The sequence below is a fragment of the Lontra canadensis genome, unplaced genomic scaffold, assembly GCF_010015895.1.
Source record: "Lontra canadensis isolate GAN:19392208 unplaced genomic scaffold, GSC_riverotter_1.0 scaffold72, whole genome shotgun sequence".
Classification (NCBI taxonomy): domain Eukaryota; kingdom Metazoa; phylum Chordata; class Mammalia; order Carnivora; family Mustelidae; genus Lontra; species Lontra canadensis.
The window spans coordinates 8,211,329-8,239,000 of record NW_022631066.1 but is presented as its reverse complement, the minus strand read 5'-3'; the positions used below and the strand labels follow the sequence as shown (position 1 = coordinate 8,239,000).

The 27,672-nt window shown below is 39.1% G+C and overlaps 1 protein-coding gene across 1 annotated transcript in view; it reads left to right on the top strand.

The window, feature by feature from the left end:
• Nucleotides 1-27,672, top strand: part of PTER (phosphotriesterase related) — a 66,929-nt gene that overhangs the window by 27,760 nt on the left and 11,497 nt on the right. Inside the window, exons 2-3 of the mRNA XM_032880908.1 lie at nt 5,546-6,017; nt 7,347-7,612. Of these exons, the coding sequence (XP_032736799.1) occupies nt 5,586-6,017; nt 7,347-7,612 (698 nt within the window). The 5' untranslated portion in view covers nt 5,546-5,585. The remainder of the gene's footprint in view (nt 1-5,545; nt 6,018-7,346; nt 7,613-27,672) is intronic.

The window sequence follows — 27,672 nt, the reverse complement described above, 5'->3', positions numbered from 1 at the left end:
GATGCAGCCACTATGGAAACAGTCTGGAAGTTCCTCAGACAACTAAAAATAGAAATGCCATATGATCCAGTAATTATACTTGTAGGTGTTTACCAAATTAAATGAAAACACTAATTAAAAAAGACATATGCACCCCTATGTTTACTGCAGCATTACTTATACTAGCCAAGTTAGAGAAGCAATCCAAGTGTCCATCAATAGATGAATGGGTAAAGAAGATGGGGTACAAGGGAATATTACTCAGCCATAAAAAAAGAAGGCGATCTCGCCATTTGCAAATAGATTGACCTAGATGGCATTATGCTAAGTAAATAAAAGAGTCAAAGACAAACACCATATGATTTCACTAATTCTGGAATCTAAAAGACAAAGCAACAAAACTAGAAACAGACTCACAGATACAGAGAACAAACTGGCAGTTGCCAGATGGGAGGCAGTGGGAGGATGGGCAAAGTAGATGAAGGGGATTAAGAGATACAAACTTCTAGCTATAAATCCAGGGATGAAAAGTACAGCATAAAGAACATAGTAATACTGTAATAATTATGTGGTGATGGGTGGTAAGTAACTACACTTACGGCGAGCATTTCAAAATGTATATAATTGTTGGATCACTAGATTCAACACCTAAAACTCATATAATATTGTATGTCAACTACACTTTAAAAATAAAAATTTTAAGAAGAAAGTCAATTAAGCTACAAACTACCCCCCAACAGCTGAACAACCCAATGTGATTTCTGACTTTAATAATTACCGGACACCCCTGACCTATCATTTTTTATGAACTCAGGGAAGGCCTGAGCCAACATAGGGGAAGGGACCTTTCCCAAGTGCACCCATCTGCCAATGCCTTTTTCGAGGAGTGTCACTTCCTGGGTACATCTTCATCACCATCTTCATATTTATTACTTGGAATTTGGAAATATCCTCAGATGTCTATCCAACTTCCTTAGTCAAATGGAGGGGGAAGGAAGGCAAAAAAAAAAATCTTGGAAATGAAACCCACTTTTTTCTTCTGAATGCAAGAATCTCACTGCTCATTTATATCTCTGAGTGGTTTTGTTTTATTTATGTCACAGTTTGAAGAACTCACTGGGTCCCATTATTGCTCTGCGGTCGGATTGCATTCTCCTTATTCAGGCCTGGTTACTGATTTTTTTGATGACGCTTAATATGAAAAGTCATAAGCCTCCATGCAGTAGAGCCTTAGAACCATACATATCTGGGCAGGTGGTGGGTGTGAGGACGAAACTCTGTGTCCCATTGTTCAGCCACCAGACTAACACTGAGAGAAGACATGTCACAGGATTGAACCTGCACATGATGGAAGTATTCAAACAAGCCTTAAAAAATATTATGTGGTTTTAAAAATGTTTTGGTCACAGATCAAATGTCAGCGCTAAGGGCAGTGTTTATAGAGTACTGCTGCTCTGTGTGATACGCGCCCGCCCGCCCCATAGAAGTGCCTGCCTATTTGTACCAGAAGACACTTTTTTCTTTTTTTTTTTTTAGGAACCCATTATTTGGGGGATGCTTTTATAGAAGCAGCAAGTCCAGTTAGAAACTTCCAGTATCTCGTGCCACTTCTGCTTTCTCACCATCTCCACTGGCATCTTCTCAGACCAAGCCACCAACTGATTTTTTTCCCCAGGTTCTAGCGATGTCCCCACTGGTCTCTGCAGATGCACAGGCTCCCCTTCATCCATTCTCCGTGGGGCTGCTAGTTATTCAGTTTATACTTTCTCCTGCATGAAACTCTGAAATGCTTTCCCGTTTTTTTGTTTGTTTTAAAATCAGGTAGGGGTTTGATCAGGGAAAGAAAACAGCTATAGGTGAAATGGAACAAGGATTTATTACAAGATTCGAACTTAAACGCAGTTCTTGGGGAGGTGAACTGAAAATCAATTCACCCAATATCAACCTGCCAGTGTGACCCCTGCATCTAAAATTGCAAAGCTTCAGCCAGGTCCAGGACCAGGTGTGGGAGAGGCAGGGGCAGGAAAAGGGCTTGAGTCTACAAAACCCTGGAGGACAGTCATTTGAATGTAAAATTTTCAGAAGTTCTATCCTCTGAAATGAGGAGTGTAACCAAAATGGATATTCAACTCAGGGGGACAGAAAAATCTTAAGCATAACGGCCTGAGTGAAATAACTGTGGCAAAATCTTGGGGAAACAAAGTGAAAATTGCCCTCCAAACTACCCACCCACCACCAAATCTCCCAACAGTTTGGCAAATTTATAAAAGTTAATTGATGCGTGTATTTTCAAAAATGACACATCCTATGTATTGTCTCTGGTTTCCAGCTCAACCGTATAGTACTGGTTTTCTTCTCTCTCTTTTTTTTCTTTGAAGTTTGTGTTCTTTTCTGATTCCATATCCATTGGGGTTCGAAGCATTGTTTCCTTTGACCAGGCTTATACTGGTAATTGCAGACTAGCCTTGGTGTCTCTGACTGCTCGGATTTCACATTTGAAGTACAACAGAGCTTTTGGCAACTGCGTTTATAGCTCCTCTGTCGCTTTTCCCACTACCTTCCATAGCAGGTGTGTGCAATGCGGAAGCTTCCCGTGGATGCCTGCAAAGTGCCGGAAGCCCTGCTTTTTTCCGTGCGGGGCGCCCCTGTCTGTACACTGGCCGCTCTCAGTGTCCATTCCCCTACCCCACACTGTGAACTCTTCACTCCATGGTGGAAGCCAATGGTAGCCCCTTGCCTGTACCTTGTTAAGAGAACAGCTTTCAGGCCGAATGTGGGTGGAAGAGCCCTACAGAAACAGCACGTAACTAGGCAGAAACCAGGAGCGCTGTATACAGACTCTGTCTGAGCAAAGGAAACACTCCATCCTAGAGCAACGTCAGCTACAGTTTTTTTCTTTCATCCTTTAAGTATGGGTTACCTCGTTTGTGATCATAGGAAACAGCAACTCCTTCTGCCTCAGGAATTTCCCAGGAGAGATGACATTTCTTAAGTGGTTTTTTTTGTTGTTGTTGTTGTTTTTTTTTTTTTTTTTTTTTTCACAGATTCACAGGTGGTGAGTTTGAAACTTACTAACACTGCTCTTTCAAATCTGTATCAATTAACTATGCAGTTTGGTGCTTTTCTAGTAAAACGGCTAGTGTTGTTGCCTTTTTTTTTTTTTTTTTTTCCTTTTTAAAAAATTGAAGACTGTGGGGTGTCTGGGTGGCTCAGTGGGTTAAGCCTCTGCCTTCGGCTCAGTTCACGATCTCAGGGTCCTGGAATAGAGCTCTGCATTGTGCTCTTTGCTCAGCAGGGAACCTGCTTCCTCCTCTCTCTCTGCCTGCCTCTGCCTACTTGTGATCTCTGTCTGTCAAATAAGTAAATAATATCTTAAAAAAAATGAACACAAATAAATAAAAAATAAAAAAAATTGAAGCCTAGTTGACATGCAATGATAGTGATAGTGTTTTATCAGTTTATCCAAGTTCCTTGGCCCCATCGGCCAAAAGGAAGGAAAGAACAAATGAACCCATATGGAAGATTGAATTGATCATGAATGGAACTGTGATTTTTGTCAACAGAAAGAACTAGTGACCTATCCCTTGCTCTCAGTAACAGGGAATAAAGCATCGAACAGTGTGGTCCTAGACATCGTCAAGGAAAATCATTGCCCCGTGCAGTGACTGGCAGGCACACAGTGACTCTCTAAACAGACACCAGCTTCTGTCACATGTGAATTATTTAAATGATGGAAGCTTGGCTTGCAGAAGAGCACTACCAACCAAAAACTAATGGCCATGCTAGCCACAAGTCCTACAGTTGTCTGTCAAACAGTCGGAACCAATTATTTACACATTCTAGGCCAATATATATCCCACTCCTCAGTTCCAGATAATTGCGGATAAAAGCTGCTTTAGCCTCCGAGCTCCTTTTTCGCCATCCCTGGTCTCTTTTCACCTTGTCTCTTGAATGTACCACTGTGCATCGTCCTCTGCCTGTTCTCCCCGAAATGATCTCCTCTCTACCCAAACGCTTCCTCTGAAAAAAAATCATCTAGGGAATACACAGTAGTTCCTCCTGCTAGCAGAACAGAGCTGTCAATTTGTTAACTGCGGGCTGTGTGCTAGACCTGTGGTCGCTTTGATACTTGGTAGCTCATTTCATTGAATTCCTTTGACCTTAGGAAATGTGCTTTGTTATTCTAATTTACAGAGAAGAAAACAGAGGCTTCAGAATGTCTTTTTAAGGAACAGCTTGAAAGCTTTGGAGGCATTTTGTATTACCTGGTTCCCAGTCAATTTGTCACCGCCCTCCGAATGTATACGGGCGGCACTCCGTGTAGACCACTGTTTCTGGCAGGGGTTCCTGGCCACGAAGGTGTTTGTCTTCACACTTTCAGTCGCGCCTTCTTCTTTCCAAAAGAATCCCTTCATTTAGGAAACATACGGACGCATGAAAGCTCTGGAACTGGGATTCTTGTTGTCAGTGAGGGAAACTTGGTGACTACTTAGTTTGTATTGCAAATGAAAATAAACAGGAAAAATAGAGAGGTTTTTTACTCTTTGGAAGCAGCAATTTTCAGTTTCAATCAGAGTCACTTTCATTATAACAAAGGATTTTTGCTTTTTAAAAGATTTATTTATTTGAGAAAGAGCGTGGGTACATGGGCGGGGGAGGGGCAGAGGGAGAGAGAGAGAATCATCAGGCAGACTCGCCACTAAGCACCGACCCCTTCGCCTCCGACACGGGACTCAATCCCAGGACCCCGAGATCATGACTTGAGCGGAAACTCATAGTCGGACGCTTAACCCACTGCACCACTCAGGAGCCTCGGAATTTTTGCTTTTAATGATTTTCGAAGTGTTTCTGACTATGTGCGCTAGACCAAAGAAAACATCTACAGCAAGGAAAGTCTTTATTCTTGTTTTTTTATTAGTAAACCTAGGCGCACCCCCTCCCAGTTGTTTTTTTGGGGGAATAACCTGTTAAATCATCAAGGTCAGAGATTTTTGTCCTACGTATTTAAATCTACAATTTCTGACACATGATGGACCTTTCAACAGAAGTTTGTTCTCTTGGATAGTGAATGAGTAATGGAACGATCAATAGCCTCAGTCTATTTAATTTATTTGAAAAGCAACAAATGAAAAATTTCTGATACAAGGCTGGTTTTGACCTAAGTTATTGATTATGAGGAGGTTTTTTTTTTTTAATGGAGATTATTGTTGAATTAACTAAGGAAGTACAGCGTGACTAATGAGATAAAATTAAGCAAAAGGAAACTGTGATCTGAATACCAAGAAATATTTTCAGTAGATGAGGCTGGGATTAAATCAGAAGGAGTCCCAGTGGAAGTGGCCGGGGGCATTTAACACCATGCATGGTGAAGGCTGCAGTGAACTTCAACAATTTACTAGAGACTAACTCTGGCTTTGGCAGGATGATAAGTGGGATCATATCTCTAGTTCCATTGATTCTCTTTCTTACACAGGTATCCATTCACAGCCTCCCCTCCCCAGTGGACAAAATTTATGTGTGTGTTACATTTTCTGATTATAGTTTTCTTTTTTTTTTTTTCCCCCAGAAAACACTCTTTTTAGAGCCTCTTACTGGTATCACCAGAAATGTCTTCCTTAAGTGGGAAAGTCCAGACGGTGTTGGGCCCCATGGAGCCCAGCAAACTGGGCCGTACCCTGACTCATGAACATCTGACGATGACCTTTGACTGCTGTTACTACCCGCCTCCTCTGTGTCATGAAGCCACATCTCAGGAACCTATTATGATGAAAAACTTATTCTGGATTCAAAAAAACCCTTATTCCCATAAAGAGAATCTTCGGCTGAATCAGGAGATGGAAGCCGTAAGAGAAGAACTGCTATATTTTAAAGCCAAAGGTGGAGGGGCTGTGGTGGAGAACACGACCGTTGGGATTAGCCGAGACATGAAGGCTCTGAGATGGTTTGCAGAAGAGACAGGCGTCCACATCATAGCTGGAGCTGGGTTTTACGTGGAGGCAACTCACTCCCCGGAAACCAGAGCCATGTCGGTAGAGCAGGTGAGAAGTCCCAAGGACGTGGGCAGTACTTGCGTGTCAATTCAGAAAGTCCAGAACCTCAGACACTGGATTTTCCCTCTGTCATCCCCACCAAGGAATGTCACTGACTCAGAGGTAGCATGTTACAGAAATGTGCTAGCTAGCAAAGACATCTGCCAGTGGAGACCCAAATTAGGAACATTTCATCTCCTAAAGAAAAAAGCATCAAGGGAGGAGAGCTTAACCCTCTAGTCACTGAAAAACCCCGAGTGTTAACATTCAGGGATATCTGGTATTCCTGCTCTGTAGTGGTACCACAGCCTATTTGTAAACCTCATTTTCCCATTATAAACTTCAGTTACATAACCCCGATTTCCCTTCTGGATTTTATCATAACCAGCAATAAAAATTCACGGTAGGGTGAAATTTGGCAGGCAGAGAATTGGCACATGGGCGAGTATGTTTCCTTCTTTTACAAAACAGGAAGGGTGGAAGAAAATCCATTCCTGGTTTTGTTATCATAGGATCTTAAGCAAGAATGGGCAGAAGGAAAGAAAGCTTCCAGAGAGAAACAGAAAGAATTAGCCACAAAGCTTCTTTACATGTATATGTGCTCCCTTTCTGAACATGCCTGGATGTGTTTATACATGTTTATACCTATTGTCTGTATGTGTATATGTCTTCCCTTGCCTGCTTGCTAGGCAAAGAATGTCAGTTGCAGTCTTCACAATGATTCAGTTAATCGTTAAAATCTTTGTATCGCAGAACTTTATCTGTATCATTTTCCAGTCAGGTCTTTACCTTTTTATATGCTTATATTGTTTGAAGACTACCCGGAAGTCAGCATTACACCTTCTTCCAATCACTCTTAGTAGTAATATACCTATGAATCAAAAAATGCCATAGGAGTATTGTGTGCTGTGACTCTTTTGTGCGGCATGGGATTAAGGACCGCATACATTACGGAGATTTAAAGGATTAGTTGATATAGTTGACGTAGCTCAAGGGCAGTCTTTTTATGTTCTAGATGTTTCTCAGGTTAAATTATAGATTTTTTTTTTTCTCATCTGAATGTCTTTTCAAGAAGTCACATTTTCCCCCCATAGCTTCCTAAAGTCACAGATTTCTCATCAAATAATCACAGTAAGATAATATTGAATCTTTGATTTAGAATAACTTGCTGAATTTGAGATTTGGCCTTTCTCATGGACGCATATTAATTGAATGGATGGCAGATACATTTTTAAAAGAATGAATGACCAAATGAATAAATCCATTCACCTACTGTGGTGACTCTGTGTTGATCAGTTCCGTAGTCTCTAAAATATTTTCTTTCCTGCTCTTCCTTAGCTTACTGATGTCCTCGTTAATGAAATTCTCCATGGAGCTGATGGAACTAGTATCAAGTGTGGCGTCATTGGAGAAATTGGCTGCTCCTGGCCTCTGGCTGAGAGTGAAAGGAAGGTTCTTCAAGCAACAGCTCATGCTCAGGCTCAGCTAGGCTGTCCTGTTATTATTCATCCTGGAAGGAATCCAAGTGCACCATTTCAGATTATCCGAGTATTGCAAGAAGCAGGTGTAGACATCTCCAAAACGGTTATGTCTCACATTGATAGGTAAGCAGACTCTCTCCAAATGAGTCCAAGTCACCAGATGATAATGGATGGTCAAATAAATAATATCATCAGATTAGTGGAATACTAATCACCTACAGAAAACCACTAACCACCTGGATGAGAGTATCTTACAGTAGACATTAGTAAAAGTCAATGCTGCCAGCTCTGTCCTGACTCTGGGCTGTTGGTATTCTAGGTATTTTGTGTAAATCATTTCTTTTCATTTACTTAATCCTTCATAACCTTCATAGGAATTGTCCCTGTGTACTTCACTTCTTTGCCTCAAGTTTTGATACCACAGTAGCTGCCAAGTCTACTTGCTCAGTATTTATCAGTAGTTAAAGTGATAAATTTATCTGCAAATATAAAGGGAAGGGAAAGTGAATGGTTTCACCCTGAGAAGAAAACCACAAATGTAAATATTCAAATGTGCTGTTGTGACTGGTGGTTTGAGTCATCCGAATTTGGGAAAATGCAATTATAAAACATAATACTGGGGCATAAGCCTGGGTGGCTCAGTCAGTTAAGCATCCTACTCTTGATTTTGGCTCAGGTCATGATCTCAGAGTTGTGCGACTGAGCTGTGCATGGGGCTCCAGGCTCCACGGTGAGCCCGAAGTCTGCTTCAGATTCTCTCTCCCTCTCCCTCTGCTCCTCCCCTCCACTCTCTCTCTCTCAAATAAATAAATCTTAAAAACAAAACAAAACATAATAGTAATGGGTATATTATTTGGTAGTATTCTTGGTTTCCCATGGCAACTATAACAAAATATAAGAAACTGGGTGGCTTAAAACAAGAGATTTCTTATTCACAGCTCTGGAGGCCAGAACTGCACTTCCTCCAAAGGCTCTAGGGTAAAATCCTACCTTCCTTCTTTCATTGTCTGATTGTTCCAAACATTCCTTGGCTTGTGGCTACATAACTTTAATTTCTGCCTCTTTCTTTACATGGTCCCCTCCTGTTTGTGTCTTCTCCTCTTTTGTTTCTTAGAACAACATATCGTTAGATTTCGTGTCTACCCAGATAAACCAAAATGATCTCCTTTGAGATCCCTAACTTCATCACAACTGCAAAGACTCTTTTTCCAAACAGGATCACTTTCAGAGGTTCAGAGGGTTAAAACATGAACATATCTTTTTGGAGCCCACCACTCAACCCCCCCAACTCATTATATTAGATATGTAGGGGTCCACAAAATAAGTGACTATCTTGTTTGAACAGATGTTGGCTGCAGTTTGTTTCTTGAAGAAACCTAACAGTATTACAAAGGCCAGACATTAGCCTATAGATGAAATTGGTTAAGAAATTAACACAGGACAGAGGTGCCTGGGTGGCTCAGTGGGTTAAAGCCTCTGCCTTCAGCTCGGGTCATGATCTCGGGGCCCTGCGATCGAGGCCTGTATTGGGCTCACTGCTCAGCAGGGAGCCTGCCTCTCCCTCTCTCTCTGCCTGCCTCTCTGCCTACTTGTGATCTCTGTCAAATAAATAAATAAAATTAAAAAAAAAAAGAAATTAACACAGGACAAATGAGACTAATACTAATAACACATTACAATTACTAATATCTTGCCTATTGGAGTAAAGCCATATTAACAGACTGGTGGCCCCTCACCGTCACACCTGGCATTCTGCTCTTTGATAAACTAATAGTTCTACAGCGTGCACTGATAATATGCTTCTACTTAATAGAAATGTTATAAAATCCTGTGCTGAAAAGAATTTAAAACTTACAATTGTGGCAGAATGCAGGGGGTGATATTAATGGACTGACAGAACATCAAGGTAAAGGCAATTTTCTGGCAACTGGGTTGGTATCAAGATCAATATATGGCTATTTTGAATATCTTCCGGTTGTACTGATAAAGAAGAGGATGGTTCTAGATCCCCATCTTAGAGGTAATGTATCCTAATATGAAGAATAGAATCTTTGGACCCAGAGACTCCTGCTTTTACATCTTGACTCAATCATTTGCTGTAAGATCTAGGGTAAGTTCATATGAATTTAAAATAATGTATTTGATAATGTTACCTTGTATGATTTTGAACATATGTAGCGTCTTTAATCCAGAAGGATGATTTTTTAATATCTTTTAAACAGTGTGAAGTATGGCATGAAAATGAGTAAGATAGTATATATTTTTAAATTTTATAAATATTTCTCGGGTTTTTGAAAACATCGTATTCTGTTGTTATTAGGTTCTCCAGAGGTCCATTAGACTACAGTTAGTAACCATGTTCAAATATTCTGTCTTCCTACTGACTTTGTGACCGCTCAATCTATTGGTTACAAAAAAAGAAGTATGTTAAAATCTATTATGGCGGATTTTTAAATTTCTCATTGTACATATATCAGGTTTTATATATATAAAATTTGAAGCTATGCCTTCATGTGCATATAAAGTTGTTTCACTTTCCTGGCAAATTGAAACTGATTTCAACATATATTGAACTGGTTTATCTCTTGAGTAATGCTTTTCGTTTTTAAGGCTTCTTTATCTGATATTAATGTGACTATCCTGATCTCTCTTTGTTAGTTTTATAAATTAGATACATTTTACACACACCTAGCATGTGGCTGGGTTTTGGGTTTTATCTAGTCTCTTCTCCTATATGAACACTTCAGGTTTTTTTTTACATTGACTATGTTTACTAAAATGTTTGTTCCACTTTTTCTTTTTTTCCTTAAGATTTTATTTATTTATTTATTTGAGAAAGAGAGAGCACGCACACATGAGTGTATGAGTGGGGGAGGGGCAGAGGCAGAGAATCTCAAGCTGACGCCTCACTGAGCGTGGAGCCCAAAGCGGAGTTCGCTCTCAGGACCCCAAGATCATGACCTGAGTCAAAACCAAGAGTTGGACACTTAGCCAATTGAGCTGTCCAGGTGCCCCCCTGCCTTTTTCTTTTTGTCATAGTTAATGTCATCCTTTCTCGATTTCTTTTATTGATTTTTTTCACCTTCTGCACTTTAATACTTTGGAAGGTATCTATGCTATTTCTATCCTCTCAATGGTTATAACAGAAAATGTAACATGGATATTTAACATGTCAAATTTTAAATATAAGAAATATTTTACCAACCTCCCTGGCAATACAGACTTTAGAATCCTTTGACTTCAATCACTTATCATCTAACTTACATACTATTTTTTTTCCAGGATAGGTGTCATTTTTTTAATCCCAGTAATTAGACATTATCTTATTATCATCAAACATTTAAATGGTCAGTGTATATTAAGATTAGCCTTTCTGTTTGCTGTTTTCTTTGCTCACTATTCCGTCTTCATCTCAGATCTTTATCCTTGAATTTCCTAAAGTACACAATTTGAAGTTCCCTCAGTAAGTATCTGTTTTGGTAATAAATACTTAGTATATATGTATCTGAAAATGCCTTCATTCCTTTATTCATAAGAGATAATTAAATGGAATAGGTAATTTATAATAATTAATTAAAATAGACAATTCTACTTAAAAGTTATTTTTCTAAGATATCCCATTTTCAACTGACATATCCACTGACCCTAGTTATGCTTCCTTGGAAGTAACCTGCCATTTCTTTCTTTTTTTGACATTTTTGTCTCTGGGAGTCTCTCTCTGCACTATGATCTATCTCAGTGTGAATTTTTTATCGTGTATGCCTGGGATTCCTGGATATGAAGATGTATTTTTCATTTGTTTCTGGATAACTTGAGTGATTGTCTCTTCAAATAGTGCTTCATCTGTATCTTTGTGATTATTTTCATCATAAACTTCAGTTTGATATACGTAGGATCTGATTACCTGTCCTGCAGGTCTTTTACCATCTCGTTCATGTTTCCATCCCTTTGCATATTGGACCCATTTTCTGAAAGTTCTATCTTCCTATTTACTACTTCTCTCTCCAGCAAAATAATCTGCTGCCTGCTCTATTAATTTGGTTTATAATATTAAGAACAGAAAACATAAAACTATAGTCCTTCTAAAAAAATTCTATAAATTCTATGTGTTTACTTTTTTAAAAGACTTATTTATTTATTTTGGAGGAGAGCAAGTATGCATGGGGGAAGGGGCAGAGGGAGAGAATCTCAAGCAGACTCCCTCCTGAGCACAGAGCCCCTCATAGAGCTTCATTGCTGCACCCAAGAGATCATGACCTGAGCCTAAATCATGAGTCAGATGTTTAACCGACTGAACCATTCAGACACCTCTCTATTGGTTTACTTTTTTTTTTTTTTTAAGGTTTTACCATTCTTTATTTTGGATATTTAGATTTAAGGTGTTGAAACCTACTTGGTTTTGTGGGAAGGAGGCATAGACTGGCAATGTGTTATGGAAAATCTAGCTCTAACTGACAAGAGGCTCTGTAGTCATGGGCATATACTTTTGATGAGGGTGGGAGTGTCTCTTTTTTTTAGAGAGAGAGAGTGCAAGCAAGAGCTAGCATCAGGGAGAGAGGATGGGGCAGAGAGAGAAGGAGAGAGAGATTCTTTAAGCAGGCCCTGCACGCAGAGCATGGAGCCTGACACAGAGCTCAATCCCACAACCGGAAATCAAGAATCAGACACCTAACCGACTGAGCCACCAGGAGCACCTATTAGTTTACTTTTTAATTCTGCTTGGTGAATTTTTTTTTTAAGATTTTATTTATTTATTTGACAGAGATCACAAGTAGGCAGAGAGGCAGGCAGAGAGAGAGAGGAGGAAGCAGGCTCCCTGCTGAGCAGAGAGCCAGATGCGGGGCTCAATCCCAGAACCCTGGGATCATGACCTGAGCTGAAGGCAGAGGCTTTAACCCACTGAGCCACCCAGGTGCCCCTGACTGGTGAATTTTGATAATTTCTTTTTTCCTTCAGTATGTTTTCAATTCAATCTTCCAAAAAAAAATTAAACATATATTTACCTTGTGATTGATAAATCTAATTTCTAATGTCTTTTTTAAAAGATTAATTTATTTATTTGACAGACAGAGATCACAAGTAGGCAGAGCAGGAGGCAGAGAGAGAGGGGGAAGCAGGCTCCCTGCTGAGCAGAGAGCCCGATGTGGGGCTCGATCCCAAGACCCTGAGACCATGACCTGAGCTGAAGGCAGTGGCTTAACCCACTGAGGCACCCAGGCGCCCCTAATTTCTAATGTTTTTCTCCCCGATTTTATAGTTTGTTGGTTCTTTGGGTTCTCATTCATGTGAAGTTACTTTCTCATACTAAAACAAATGTTATTGTGATCCTGGAAATGATTATGAGTCCTAGGCTGAAGGATTTTTTCCCCCTATTCATTTGTTGGCTTGTTTTATTCATTTCTTGTAGGCAGTTAGAGAGTACTACCAATCTGGGACTACTTTAAACTCAATTTCTAAAAATTTAAAAAAAATTATTTTTTTGTGGTAAAATGGTCATAATATAAAATTTACCATCTTACATCCATTTTGAAGTATAAAATTCAGTAGTGTTAAATACATCCATATTGTTATGCAACCAAACTCCAGAAATCTTCATCTTGCCAAACTGAAACTCTCACCCGCTAAACAACTCCCCACTCCTCCTCCACACTGGCCAAGGCAACCACCATTCTACAGTTCACCTCTATGAATCTGATGACTCTAACTTCCTCATACAGGTGGAATCATACAGTATTTGGGTTTTTGTGTGACTCTTTATTTTTTTTTAAGATTTTTATTTCTTTATTAGAGAGAGATAGAGAGTGAGCAGGAGGGAGAGGGAGAGAGAATCTGAAGCAGACTCCACGCTGACTATAGAACCCAGTGTGGGGCTTGATCTCACGACCCTGAGATAATGACCTGAGCCAAAACCAGAGTCGGACGCTCAACTAACTGAGCCACCCAGGAACCCCTTTTTGTGGCTCTTGAAACTTTTCACTTGAGGGGTTTAGAATCACACAAGGTCTATGAATTTTGGCTCCTAAACCCAGTGAATGCAGGCTTGCAGCTGTGGATTCTTACTGGAGATGGTTTTTCCCAGTCTGCTTCCCTTTCACCAGAAAACAAGACCGAGAAAGGCATATAATCTCCAAAGACTCCCTCTATGGACCAGATTTTTACCTCCTCCTCTGCCCCCATGGGTGTTATGTGGGGTGAGGTCACACTCCCTTTATGTGCTGATGGGAACTGTGTCTGCAGTTTACCTCCTAATTATCCAGGCTGGGCTCTGTCTCGCTTTGGCCCATTAACTGACCCCACACCAGGCAGATGGGTGCTCTAGGTCTCGCCTTACCTCTCACTTTCTCTGTTCCCTTGTTTCTGCACCATGAGCAAGTCCTTTGTTTCCCCACCAGCCTAACCAAGCATTTAAAAATATGATTTTTTCCCCTTTCATGTTCTTCAGTATTTTACATGCACTATGTAGGAAAGGCTTTTCGTGAATATTTCATCTACCATACTGCTTGAACTGGCTCATGATGATCCTTAAAGAATCTTTCTGATTCTTTTTAGAGGTAGACATGTAGGTAAGTTAGAAAATTATGCTTGTTAGTAGAAAGGAAGCTTTTGTTGGAAATGGAGAAATAAATCTTAACTCTAAGTACAGTAGGACATCCTGGCTCATAAAACCAATATATTGTACACATATGTGTATTTTCTTTTGAATAACAAAGCTATATTATCTGATTTTCAGTGGCTGCCTTTCCAGTGCCTCCCTCTAGAATGGCTCAGGATGGAACTGAGAGGTTGGCCTGACATCAGACAAATTCAGAGCATGCTGGGAAATCCTGAGACCATTCTGAGAGCAGCCCACCCATTCTGAACCTATATTAAGGACAATGCGGGGTTCCAGTGCCTAAAGAAATAAATACGTAGAAGTAGGAACATTTCAGGGAAGAGGCGACTGGGCAAAAATGGCTTCAGGAAAAAAAAAAAAGTAGTGCATTTGGAAAAACAAATGGAATAAAGTAAAATAATAATAATAATAATAATACTCAGGAAGGCAGATGCTGGCAACTTTGGCTTTTTGATGTGGGTGTTCACAGCAAGACAGTCGCCAGGCTGAAGTGTGACTAGGTCAGCCTTTCACAGACTCCTGAGGTCTGCCAGGGTGCACACACAATCTGATCTGTATTGAAAGGGCAAGGATTTCAGCTTTTATAATGGGGACATATCATAAAAGGGCATGTATTTCCTGCAAGGAAATACACAGACAGCACATAAAAAGTAGACCATTCGGAAAACAAGACCTCCAGGAAAAGCAAACCCAACAAAACACAGAGTCATCCCACCATGCCTTTTCAGGCATCAAGGAGAAGGCTCTGAACCCCGAGCTGTTGTGATTGCGAGATGACGGGTCCAGACACTGGCTTTGCCCCACAACTGCTTTTAGAACACTGGGCTTTCACCAGGACCGACGCTCAGATTTGACTACCTATAAGAAGGGTGCTTTTACCCCCTTCAAGGTAGGACTTCTATCATTTGAGAACACAAAATAAAATACTCCAGGATGTCCACAGTCACGTTAAAGCAGTGAAATATTTTGAAGGTAGATAAATCTTCACTAGCATTCATGCATAAGGCATTCTCTCTTTAAATACATGTAGACACATGCACGCACATACACATACACACCCCCAACAGCAGCAACAGCAAAACTGCCACTACTGATCCAAAAGGAGCAGTTGGGAGGCTGAGAAGGAAGAGTTAATGAATGGCGGACACCTCAGGACACCCCTGAACCACACTGTTGTCATGTGACCATGTATGACCTGCTTAAGGTCGTTTACCTAGAGATAGCAACTTTGACAAGATAAATCTGCTTCTGTGTCTAGGCCCTCCCCTCACCATCTGTTCTCTTCAAGAAATACGGGCCTGTGGACGTGCCTATGGACGGCTGTGAATTTAGCCCTAGGGAACAGGGCAGGGGGCTGCCCTTCACAGCTACAGCCACCCAAAGTCAACAGTTATTGCAAAATAACACCAGCCCTTAGGTGTCCCTGTTTGGGTTGTTAATCTACAAAGGCTTTATGCCCTTTTTATTATAATTATACTACCTGTTAAAACTCTACCTACCTTTCCAGTGAGCATAGAATCCCAGTACAGTCTCTGCCCTGGTCTAATACAGGGTGTGTGGGATTCAAGAAGATAGCCCTTGGATGGTCTTTTCGCAGTTCACCTCCAAGGATATTTTATCCATCGTGTACAATAGGGTAGCTGTAGGTATTTTTGTGACAATAAGATTCTTTCATTACCAGTGAAAGCTGGGTAAAAGGACAGGGCTGGAAAGCATTGGGGTACTAACTATTTCCTGATTAAGTTTTGAGTCTCTGGGAGGGCAAAAGACAGGTGCTATGTCTCCATCTTTTTTCTACTTGGTTATCTATCTAACGAAGCACAGGGCTTTGATGGAAATCTAGGGCCTAGAGTTTGATGAGAGGCACAATAATAGTTAGGCGCAGGAATATAGCCCACCTCTCTCTTGGAAAATTGCTCCCTGTGGAGGGTAGAAGTAGTTGACCCAAGGGTTTTGAAAGAGAAGTGAGAGCATGAGGAATGAGCTAATAAGCCATTTTATTCTCTGTACCACTGATTGTTCATGCCAAATTCACCTAATTCTTTAAAGGATACAATTTTGATACATTTTTTTTCATGCTTTCAATTAGATGAAGGAAGAGGGTAGAGTATTACTTCATTCATTCATTTATTTATTCGTTCAACAAATATTTATCAAGTGCCTCATATACCAGACACTGGGATAGAGCAGGGAACATGACACATTCTCTGCCTTCAAACTGATAATTGGATTATAATTGTGGTGACTTTTAACTTTACAGTTGTCTTTGAAAAGCCACAAAAAAATTATCTGGTATCCTCAGAACTGCATGTTTTTAATTCCTATAAATACTAGTGAATTAACATGGGATCACTCAAAATCAATTCCAGGGAAATATCTGGCAAATGTAAATGGTTCCGAACATCTTTATATCCTTAAGTAGGATGGTAGGATTTTAAAGAACGAACAATTGGTATGTCATGCACGTGAAATGGTTTAGAACATCTAGAATCCTGTGTGTACAGTGCCGTAGTTCTTAACAGTTTATTATTAGCATTATACATATGCATGCATTATGTGCATAAGGAGAGTATGTCTGAGAGGAATGAGTACACATTGTAGATTATATACATTGTGCACATTATTTATAGTAAAGACAACTTATTTAGTCATATTGGCTCAGATCCTACCATGGAGTGAAAAACTAAAGAAATCAGTTCAGGCAACAAAGTAGAGAGAGGTCTGGTAAGCAAATGAGAGTCTTTAAAAGAAAATAAGTAATAAGAACACTCCCCTTTTCAAAATTTACTAATGTCCACCGACATTTCTTCTGCTCTCGCTATGGCAGATGATAGGAAAGAAAAACTAGGGGGTAAAAAAAAGAGCCTAGATGCTTTTAAACATGTCATTATGGCCGCTTGTCTATAACTTGTCACACTGTGGCCAAATTTTATATAAAGATCTACGTTGGTTTCTGGAGAGTACTCACTGACATAGAAACACAAACTCTGAATACATTTGAGGTTAAAATTGTGTGATGATATTGGCTGCAGCTAATCCTTCATCCCTGGAATGTGCCTTCCTTCTAAGTGTGTTCTACACACACGTGGGATGATGGAGAAACGGGGTGCTGGAGTCATGTGGCTTAATTTCTGGTAACGACACCAGCACTTTTGTGTGATCTTGAACAAGTCACTTAAGCCTTTCCAGTCCTTTGCTCATCTGTCAAAAGGGGTTAAGAAAAATTACTCCTAACCCCTAAAGTGTTATGTGGATCCCCCCCCATTATTGTTTATCATGGATTTCCTTTCATTGCAGGACCTGTATCTTAATAATTTTTTTAAAAAGTCCAGACAAATGTGTGACAGACTGAAAGGCAGCAGAACATCTTAAAATACAGAAATAATCCCAAATAAAATACAATTAAGTTATGCTGGTAATTGATATTTGTGGAGTATCCCACATTGTATGCTACACTTTAGCAGACATATGGGCAGACCAGCCCATATGGGGGGCCAAAGGCGGCACTGGTCAGGTATTCTCTCCAGTGCATTACACCCACCCAAACCTTCTACCAGCAATTTTCTTTTCTGAAGAAATTTTTCATGAGTCTGACACCATTCCCATGGAATGTGACATTTTAACAAATAGGATTGCTATGTCTATGAGATTTATCTTCACTCTTCTCAATACCATCATTCCCTGAACTGTGTACCGCCTTACATGAAAAACGCAAGCTCTTTTGTGCTATGTGGCAGCTGGAAAGTTCATATGGTAAAAAGCTCTTCCTAGGGTATATAAACTGTGAAATGTATTTTAAAATAAAGTTTTAATTACGCTTCCCAATTCAGAGCCAACTTCTGGTTTTAGTCTAATTTAAACAAGGGTTTTTCTCTCTTGCAGCCATCTGTTCCTTTTGCGTAAGCCGACACTTAAGTCATAATATTGAAAGTGTGACATCATTCCTTCTATGATGTCATTAAATAATCTCTGTAAGGTGGGGACTCGTGCAGTCAGGGAAGTGAATAAAGTAGGAGGAAGATCCTTGTTCAACTGTAGATAATGGGGAATAAAATTAATACAGAGCAACCTGAATTATATTTTTATTGCTTTTCATTCCCAATGGTTTTCTCATGTTGGAAAGACTGTCCCATAAAAGCAATGTCTTAATACCAAAAGATAAATGAAGCTTTAAAATGCTTACATATACATAAGTCAATCGGAGAAAGACAACTATCATATGATCTCCCTGATATGAGGAAGTGGAGAGGCAACCTGGGGGGTTTGGGGGGTAGGAAAAGAATAAATGAAACAAGATGGGATCAGGAGGGAGAAAAACCATAAGAGAAACTCTTAATCTTGCAGAACAAACTGAGGGTTGCTGGGGGGAGGGGGGTTGGGAGAGGGTGGTGGGGTTATGGACATTGACGGGGGGAGCGCTGTGGTGAGTGCTGTGAAGTGTGTAAACCTGGCAATTCACAGACATGTACCCCTGGGGCTAAAAATACATTATATGTTTATAAAAGAATTAAAAAAAATTTTTAAAATGCTTACATATATGGAGTTAACGAGCATGTTCACGTGACTGCACTGTTCTAACTGCAGGCCTGACTCTGTGTGAAACCAAAGTTTCTGGGCAATATTTCATTGAAATAACAAGTTATACTTTCTATCCATCGCAATGTTTAGACTGCACATTAAGAACTTACCTTCTTCAGGGCGAGACTGGGAAGATGACAGAGTAAGAGGACTCTAAGATCACCTTGTCCCACAAATACAACGCAGTAACGCATCAGTGTGAATAACCCAGAAGATGTCTGGAAGACTAATGGAACAAACTCCGCCACTGAAAGCCAAGAAGAAGCCACATCAAAGAGGGCACAAAGGGTGGAATGAAATGGGATGGCTGTCCTTGGGGGATGGGGCAGCCCTGGGTGAGGAGAGGAGAGAGAAATAGACTAATACTTGGGGGAGCCTGCACAGGGAAGACAAATCTCCAGAACATTTGGCTTTGAAGTCAAGAGGTCCAAATTTTGTGAGTTCTTACCAGAACTTAACCAGAGGGACTTGAAACTTGGGGGGCTCAGTTCTGGGAGAGCCGAGAGGGGAATAGGAAGCTGAATGCCTGTCTTTAAAGAGACAGCACAACAAAGAGTCCATGCCGACACAGCCTAGAAGCAGCAGTTTGAAAAGTGTCTGGAGTATATGGGAGGGAAAGCTATTTACTCATCTCAGAGCATGTGTGGAGGGGCAGAGATCATTGGAAGACCCCTTCAGGAACAAAAGAGCTGTCAGATGTCCTCTCCCTCCCTTGCCCCTCAGCATAAACACACAGCTACCTGTGGGAACCAGCAGGGTACCACCATCTACTAACTGACTTGTTTACACCAAGCCCCACTCACCTAGGCTTCAGTGGATCTTCTCAGAGGTCCATGCCAAGACACCTGGTAAAAATGGTAAAAAGTACTATTAAAAAAAAAAATCTTAAAAGCAGCAAAAGAGGGCACTTGGATGGCTCAGTCAGTTGAGGTTCCAACTCTTGATTTCAGCTCTGGTCATGATCTCAGGGTCCTGGGATTGAGTCCCATGTCAGGCTCTGGGCTCAGTGGGGAGGAGTCTGCTTGAGATTCTCTCCCTCCCTCTTCCTCTGCTCCTCCCCACTCCCTGAAATAAATATATATATATATATATATATATATATATATATATATATATATATTTTTTTTTTTTTAATAAAAAGTAGCAAAAGAAGACAGTTACATACAAGGGAAACCCCATAAGGCTACGAGCAGATTTTTCAACAGAAACTTTGTAAGCCAGAAAGGAGTGGCATGATCTATTCAAAGTGCTGACAGGAAAAAGTCTGCAGCCAAGAATATTCTATCCAGCAAGGCTATCATTCAGAATAGAAGGATAAATAAAGAGTTTCTCAGACAAGCAAAAGGTAAGGAGTTCATGACCACTAAACCAGCCTTACAAGAAACATAAAGGACTTTTTGAGTGGGAAAGAAAGACTATAAAGAAGAGTAAGAAAAGTAGGAAACATAAAAGCAGTAAAAGTAAGTATATCTGTAAAAATAAGTCAAGGGATTCACAAAATAAAAGGATGTAAAATATGATACCATATAACCAAAATGTGGGGTTGGAGGGAGAGGAGCAAAAAATGGGTTCAAACTTAAGCAACCATCAACTTAATATAGACTGCTATATGCAGAAGATGTTATATACAAACCTAAGAGTAACCACAAGTAAAAACAAACAAACAAACAAACAAACAAAAAAAACCTATAATAGATATGCAAAGATAAAGGAATCCAAGTATATCACTAAAAGAAGCCAGCCAACCCTAAGAGAGCAAGAGAAGAAAGGATCAGAGAAAATCTATAGAAACAGCCACAAAACAAGTAACAAAATGGAAATAAATACATATCTATCAATAATCACTTTGAATATAAATTATCTAAATGCTCCAAAAGACAATGGATGAAAGACCAAGACCCATTTATATGCTGCCTACAAGAGACTTATAGACCTAAAGTTGCCTGCAGATTGAAAGTGAGGGGATGGAGAAACATCATAGAAATGGATGTCAAAAGAAAGCTGGCATAGCAATACTTATATTGGACAAAATGGACTTTAAAACAAAGGCTGTAACAAGATACAAAGAAAAACACTATATAATAATAAAGGGGACAATCCTATAAGAAAATATAACAATTGTAAATACTCATGCATCGAACATGGAAGCACGCAAATGCATAAAGCTTTTATTAACAAACATAAAGGAAATAATCAATAGTAACACAATAATAGTAAAGGACTTTAGCATCCCACTTTACGTCAATGGGCAGATCATACAAATAGAAAATCGACAAGGAAACAATGGCTTTGAATGACACACTGGACCAGAGGCATCTAACAGATATAGTCAGAACATTCCATCCCAAAACAGCAGAAGATACATTCTTTTCAAGTGCACATGGAACATTCTCCAGAAGAGATCACAGAGGCTACAAAACAAATCTCCACAAATTAAAAAATGTGAAGTCATACCATGCATCTTTTCTGACCACAATGTTATGAAACTAGGTCAACCACAAGAAAATATCTGGAAAGAACACAAATACATGGAGGTTAAATAACATGTTACTAAACAACAAATGTGTCAACTAAGAAATCAAAGGAATAAAAAATTACATGGAAATGAAAATGAAAACACAACAGTCTTTGGGATGCAGCAAAAGCAGTTCTAAAAGGAGAGTATGTGGCAATACATCAACTCAAAGAGCAAGAAAAATCTCAATTAAGCAACCTAAACTTACACCTTAAGAAGCTAGAAAAAGAAGTACAAACAAGACTCAAAACCAGAAGAAGGAAGGAAATAATTAAGATTAGAGCATAAATAAATGACATTGAAAGTAAAAAAAGCAATAGAACAGATTAATGAAACCAGGAACTGGTTCTTTGCAAAGATCAACAAAATTGATAAACCTCTAGTGAGACTCATCACACAGAAAAAGGGGGAGAGGATTCATATAAAATCAATAATGACAGAGGCAAAATCACAACCAACACTACAGAAATAAAATGAATGTAAGAGAATATTATAAAAAATTATATGTCAATAAATTGGAAAACCTAGAAACATATAACTACCAAAACTCAAACAGGAAAAGATAGAAAACTTTAACAGACAAATTGCCAGCAATGAAATTGTATCATTAATCAAGAAATTATCAACAAACAAAAGTCCAGGTCTGGATGGCCTCCCAGATTAATTCTACCAAACACTTAAAGAACAGCTAATACCTATTTTTCTCAAACTATTCCCCCAAAAAAATAGAAGAGGAAGGAGAACATCCAAATTCATTCTGTGAGACCAGTGTTACCCATAAATGAGATAAAGATACCACAAAAAAGGAGAACCACAGGATAATATCTCTCATGAACATAAATGCAAAAAACCTCAGCAAAAGTAGTAGGAAACTGAATCCAACAATACATTAAAAAAATCATTCACCACAATCACATGGAATTTATTCCTGGGATGGAAAGGTGGTTCAGTATTCCCAAATCAATTAATTTGATGTATCACATCAATAAGAAAAAGGAAAAATCTTCATGAAATGCAGGAAAAGCATTTAACAAAGTACAACATCCATTCATGATAAGAACCCTCAACAAAGTAGGGTTAGAGAGAACATACCTCAACAGAATAAAGGCCATGTATGAAAACCCCACAACTAGCATCATACTCACTGGGGAAAAACTGAATGCTTTTTCCTTAGGGTCAGGAATAAGGCGAGGATGTCTACTCTCACCACTTTTATTCAATATAGCATTGGAAGCCCTAGCCACAGCAATCAGACAACAAAAAGAAATAAAAGGCATCCAAATTGGTAATGAAGAAGTAAAACCATCAGTATTTGCAAATGACATGGTACTATATCTGGAAAACACTAAAGACTTCATCAAAGAACTATTAGAGCTGATAAATGAATTCAGTAAGGTTGCAGGATACAAAAATAATATACAGAAATCCGTAGCATTTCTATACACTAATAATGAAGCAGCAGAAAGAGATATTAAGAAAATAATCCATTTATAAGTGCACCAAAAACAATAAAAATACCTAGGAATAAACTTAGCCAAAGAAGTGAAAGACCTGCACTCTGAAAACTATAAAACACTGATGAAAGAAAATGAAGATGACACAAATGGAAAGATATTCCATGATCATGGATTGGAAGAGCAAATATTGTTAAAATGTTCATATTACCCAAAGCAATCTACAAATTTAATGCAATCGCTATCATAATACCAACAGCTTTTTTCACAGAACCAGAATAAGCAGTTCTAAAATTTGTATGGAACCCCCCAAAATCCTAAATAGACAAAGCAATCTTGAAAAAGAAAAACAAAACAGGAGGTGTCAGAATTCCAGATTTCATGTTATATTACAAAACTGTAGTAATCAAAACAGTATGGTACCTGCACAAAAACAGACACCTAGATCAGTAGAACAGAATAGAAAGCCCAGAAATGAATCCACAATCATCTGGTTAATTCATCTTTGACAAAGGATAAAAGAATATGTAATGGGGAAAAAAAAAACAGTCTAACAAATGATGTCGGGAAAACTGGACAGCTACATGCAAAAGAATGAAACTGGTCCACCTTCTTACACCATACATAAAAATAAACTCAAAATGGGTCAAGGACCTAAATGTGAAACCTGAAACCATAAAAATCCTAGAAAAGAGCACAAGCAGTGATTTCTCTGACATTGGTCATAACAACATCTTTCTAGATAGGTCTCCTGAAACAAGGGAAATAAAGGCAAAAGTAAAACACTGGGACTACATCAAAATAAAAGCTTCTGCACAGCAAAGGAAACAACCAGCAAAACTAAAAGACAACCTACTGAATAGGAAAAGATATTTGCAAATGAGGTATCTGATAAAGTGTTAGTATCCAAAATATAAGAAGAACTTACACAACTTAAAAAAAATACACACAAACATACACACAACAATCCAATTAAAAAATACAAGAAATGAATGGACCTTTCTCCAAAGAAGACAACCAGTGGCCAACAGACATATGAGAAGATGTTCAACATCACTCAACCATCAGGGAAATGCAAATCAAAACCACAATGAGGTATCACTTCACACCTGTCAGAATGGCTAAAATCCCAAAAGTCAAGAAACAACAAGTGTTGGTGAGGATGTGGAGAAAAAAAAAAATACTCTTGTGCACTCCTGGTGGGAATGCACATTGGTGCAGTCACTGCAGAGACTATGGAGTTCCCTCAAAAAGTTAAAAATAGAACTACTGTACATTCCAGGAATCACACTACTGGGTATTCACCCAAAGAATACAAAAACACTAATTCAAAGGGATATATGCATCTCTTTGTTTATTGTAGCATTATTTACAATAGCCAAACTATAGAAGCACCCAGGTGTCCATCAATAGATAAATGGATAAAGAAGAAGTGGTACATATACAACGGAATATTATTCAGACATAAAAAAAGACCCCACAAAATCTTGCCATCTGCAACAACATGCGTGTATTTAGAGAGCACAATGCCAAGTGGAATAAATGATGAGGAAACCAAGACTCAGAAAAGCTAAGTAACTCAACTTCCCAAATGACAGGTTGAGAATAAAGCCAGTCAGAGAAAGACACATACCATATGACTTCACTCATATGTGGCACTTAAGAAACAAAACAAACTGGAAAAAAAAAGAAACCAAAAAAAGAGACTCTTAACTAGAGAACGAACAGATGGTCACCAGTGGGGGAGGTAGATGGGGGGATGAGCGAAATAGGTTAACAGGATTAAGGGCATACTTATCTTGTGAGCACTGAGTAATCTATGGAACTGTTGAACCACTACATTGTACATCTGAAACTAACATAACACTGTATGTTAACCACACTGGAATTAAAATAAAAAAAAAAAAAACCAACTTGCCTCTATTTAGTTTCTATTTTGGCATTAAAAATAAATTAATTGAAATTTGTCAGTTAAGAATTTTTCAGATTTATAAGATGCAACTGCTACTAGCAATATAGGAATATACAAGAATAGTGTTTTAGAATTATATTAATATTGAATTTATTAATTTTCATATTAATTTCTTTGAAATATTCCATGATAAACATTTAAACATTCATAGGTTATTACATGGATAGTTAGTTCTAGGTGAGTTTAATAATTCCCTTAAGCAGTTGTTGAAAAACTCCCATAAAATAATAAAGAATCTTACATAACACTATCTGTACAAATATCCATTGGTTTTAAACTGAAGAATTCACTAGGGAGAGAGACAGTTTTTCTTGGGAATTACTTGGTGATAAATAATTTTAAAAAGAATCAGTCTTTGAAATTCAACACTGTTTTTAATAAATCAGTGGTTTACAGATCCATTTATTATTGTATTTGTATGCCAACTCTAAAAAAGTCTCTCGGTCAAGTTCATTAAGTTTTAGCAATGAATATGTCCTGTGCTTCTCTCTGCATTAGGCCCTGAGCTAGTCTGATCTCACATTAGCGCTGCTAAATCATGGTGCAAAGTCTAGGTCCAGGAATTCACAGATTGTAATGGCAGATGGATTACAGCACAATCACAGTCCGTGTAATGGAAAGGGCACTAGGAGTAGGAATATCTGGGGCTTCGATCACTTAAGAGATCCAAGCTTTAGTTTCTTCATCTATGCAATAATGATACTATGTGGCATAACTATTTTACCAATGGACTGTGAGTTTCAGAACAGACTCGTCTCATGCTCTTGGTATCATTCAATGACGCCAACATCTAATCAACTGCCCAAGACAGGCCCTTGATTCTCCTTCTCTGTCGCTATCACTATGGAAATGGTGACTCATCACTGACTCTTCCTGCTGTTTGCCCTATTCTTGTCAAGGACGGCATTATTCACCCAGATATTAAATTCCTCCCTTGCCTGCGCTCTCACATGAAGAAACCTGTCTACCTCACGAAGATCTCCAAATAGGACGCCTCCTAGCCAGTCCTCTGTTGTTAAGTCAGGCCCTCATCTGCCATCTGAACCACTGTTAATAGTCTCCAAACAAGAATTGCTCCCTTAGCTTTGCCCATGTAGACACCATCTTGATCTTTCCAAGTGCAAATTGGGTTACATTCCTCAACCCCGACTTGTAGCTCTTAAAGGACCCCTTCAGCTTCAGCACAAAATCCAGACATCCTGATCATAGGGTCTACACCCATCCCTCCACCTCATCTCCCATGATCTCTAGCACATGCGCCACATTTGGGTTAATGCCACACACAGGCCGTGACGCTCAGTGCCCTGTGCTCATTGTTCTTACATGCTTCTCAATCTGCAGCTCATGAGAGGTTTTCTTTTTACCAAGCTTTTCCTGAATGAGCCAAACAGGATCTGTTATCCCTTTCTCTGAGCCAGCGCAGTTCCTAGCAGTAATTTTATTATTATCCTTGGTAGATCTGTAAAATAATTATTTGTCTCTTTTTTTCTAAAGGACCCTGAACCTCTTAAAGGACGGGACAGTGTGTTATTCATCTTTGTTTATCCAGTGAATGTCTCATACTATAAGTTGATGATCAATAATTTCTTATAGGTGGTTGCATAGATGGATGGTTGCTTCTACCCTCATGCACTTTAGCTCTGAAAATCACAGCATTGTTTTCAGTAACAAGATTCTTTTTTTTTTCCCTCTCAACAGATGTTCTTTATCATCCATCCCTCAACATCTGAACCCCCCCAACCTTTCTCTGAACAGTCTTCTATTCAATAAACTTCACTCAAATGAATGTCTCCTTTTACTGTTCTTTCATAACACTTCATATTTAGTTGTACCAAAAAAAAAGCTTTCAACACTTTTAATTGTCATTATTAGTTTAAATGCTTATCTCCTTCCCTTGGACTTTACGTTCCTTAAGACAGCAGCTCAAATTTCTTCCTCATGTCTGTATCCCCAACGGATACAGACATACAGGCTAGCACAAGGTAGGTGATAGTACAAGATAGTAGGTGCTTGCTGAATTAATTCAGGAAGATGTGCCTGAATGTATGAAATGAAACAATGTATTTGAGAGTTCTTTGAAACTGGAAAACCCAAGACAAATGTTAGATACTGTTATCATCTTGATCACACCCACAAATCATATCCTTTCCTCTGCTCCTTCCTTCTTTCTACCTAGACAGCCCACAGACCCTTATCTAAGTCATCACTTCACGCAGACTTCCTTGCTCCCACTCAAAATACATTTTGACATTAAACCAAACCCCTCAGCACTTGGATAAGATCTAGAATATAAAGAGGTTTGAAAAACAGAATCAACTCTCCTGCGATTTAGTACCAGCCTTAAAAGGCTAGTAAATGATAACCATATTCTGAAAATGAAGATTGCAGATCATTTTAGGTACCTTTGGGGGGGGGGGCTGATGGCAGTATGTTTGTCCTAAATTTATGCCTGTTCCTTATATAAAGAGAATTAGTTTAATAGGCAGCAAAAGTATAAAACATGTAGTAGAAGAAATGATATATATAAAATATGAATGACAAGAATACTTGATACAAAAATTTCAGCTTCTTCCCAGGAAATCCCAGGATATTTTACAAGTGACATTGCAATCACTTCATGCACCTTGAAGAAGGGACTTTCTCCAGTGTGAAAGGCAGTAGGGCCTTTGTATCTCAAAATCATCCCAGTGCCTGTTAGGCCAAGAGGTGAAAAATACTTACCTTAAAGGCTGGGGAAGACCGGAATAAGAAAGAAGATAATTTTTATGGATATAGAATATGGAATGAACAGAACTGGCTGGAGTTGACACCTCCACTTCTATAAGAAGTGCCAGGAGATCCCTGATGACTGGGAGGGGCAGGACCTCTGCTAATCCTCATCTGAAAGGCGTCAAGCAGAGTACATTTTCCCAGGGTACCATTCTGACATTTGGGGTCAAGGCTTCCTCCAAGTGAAAAAAAGTCACTTGCATAAATGCAACTTCAGTAGCACCTTGACAGTCCGTGGAAGTCATCCAAATGAATGCCAGTTTAATGTGGTGAAGTCACCTT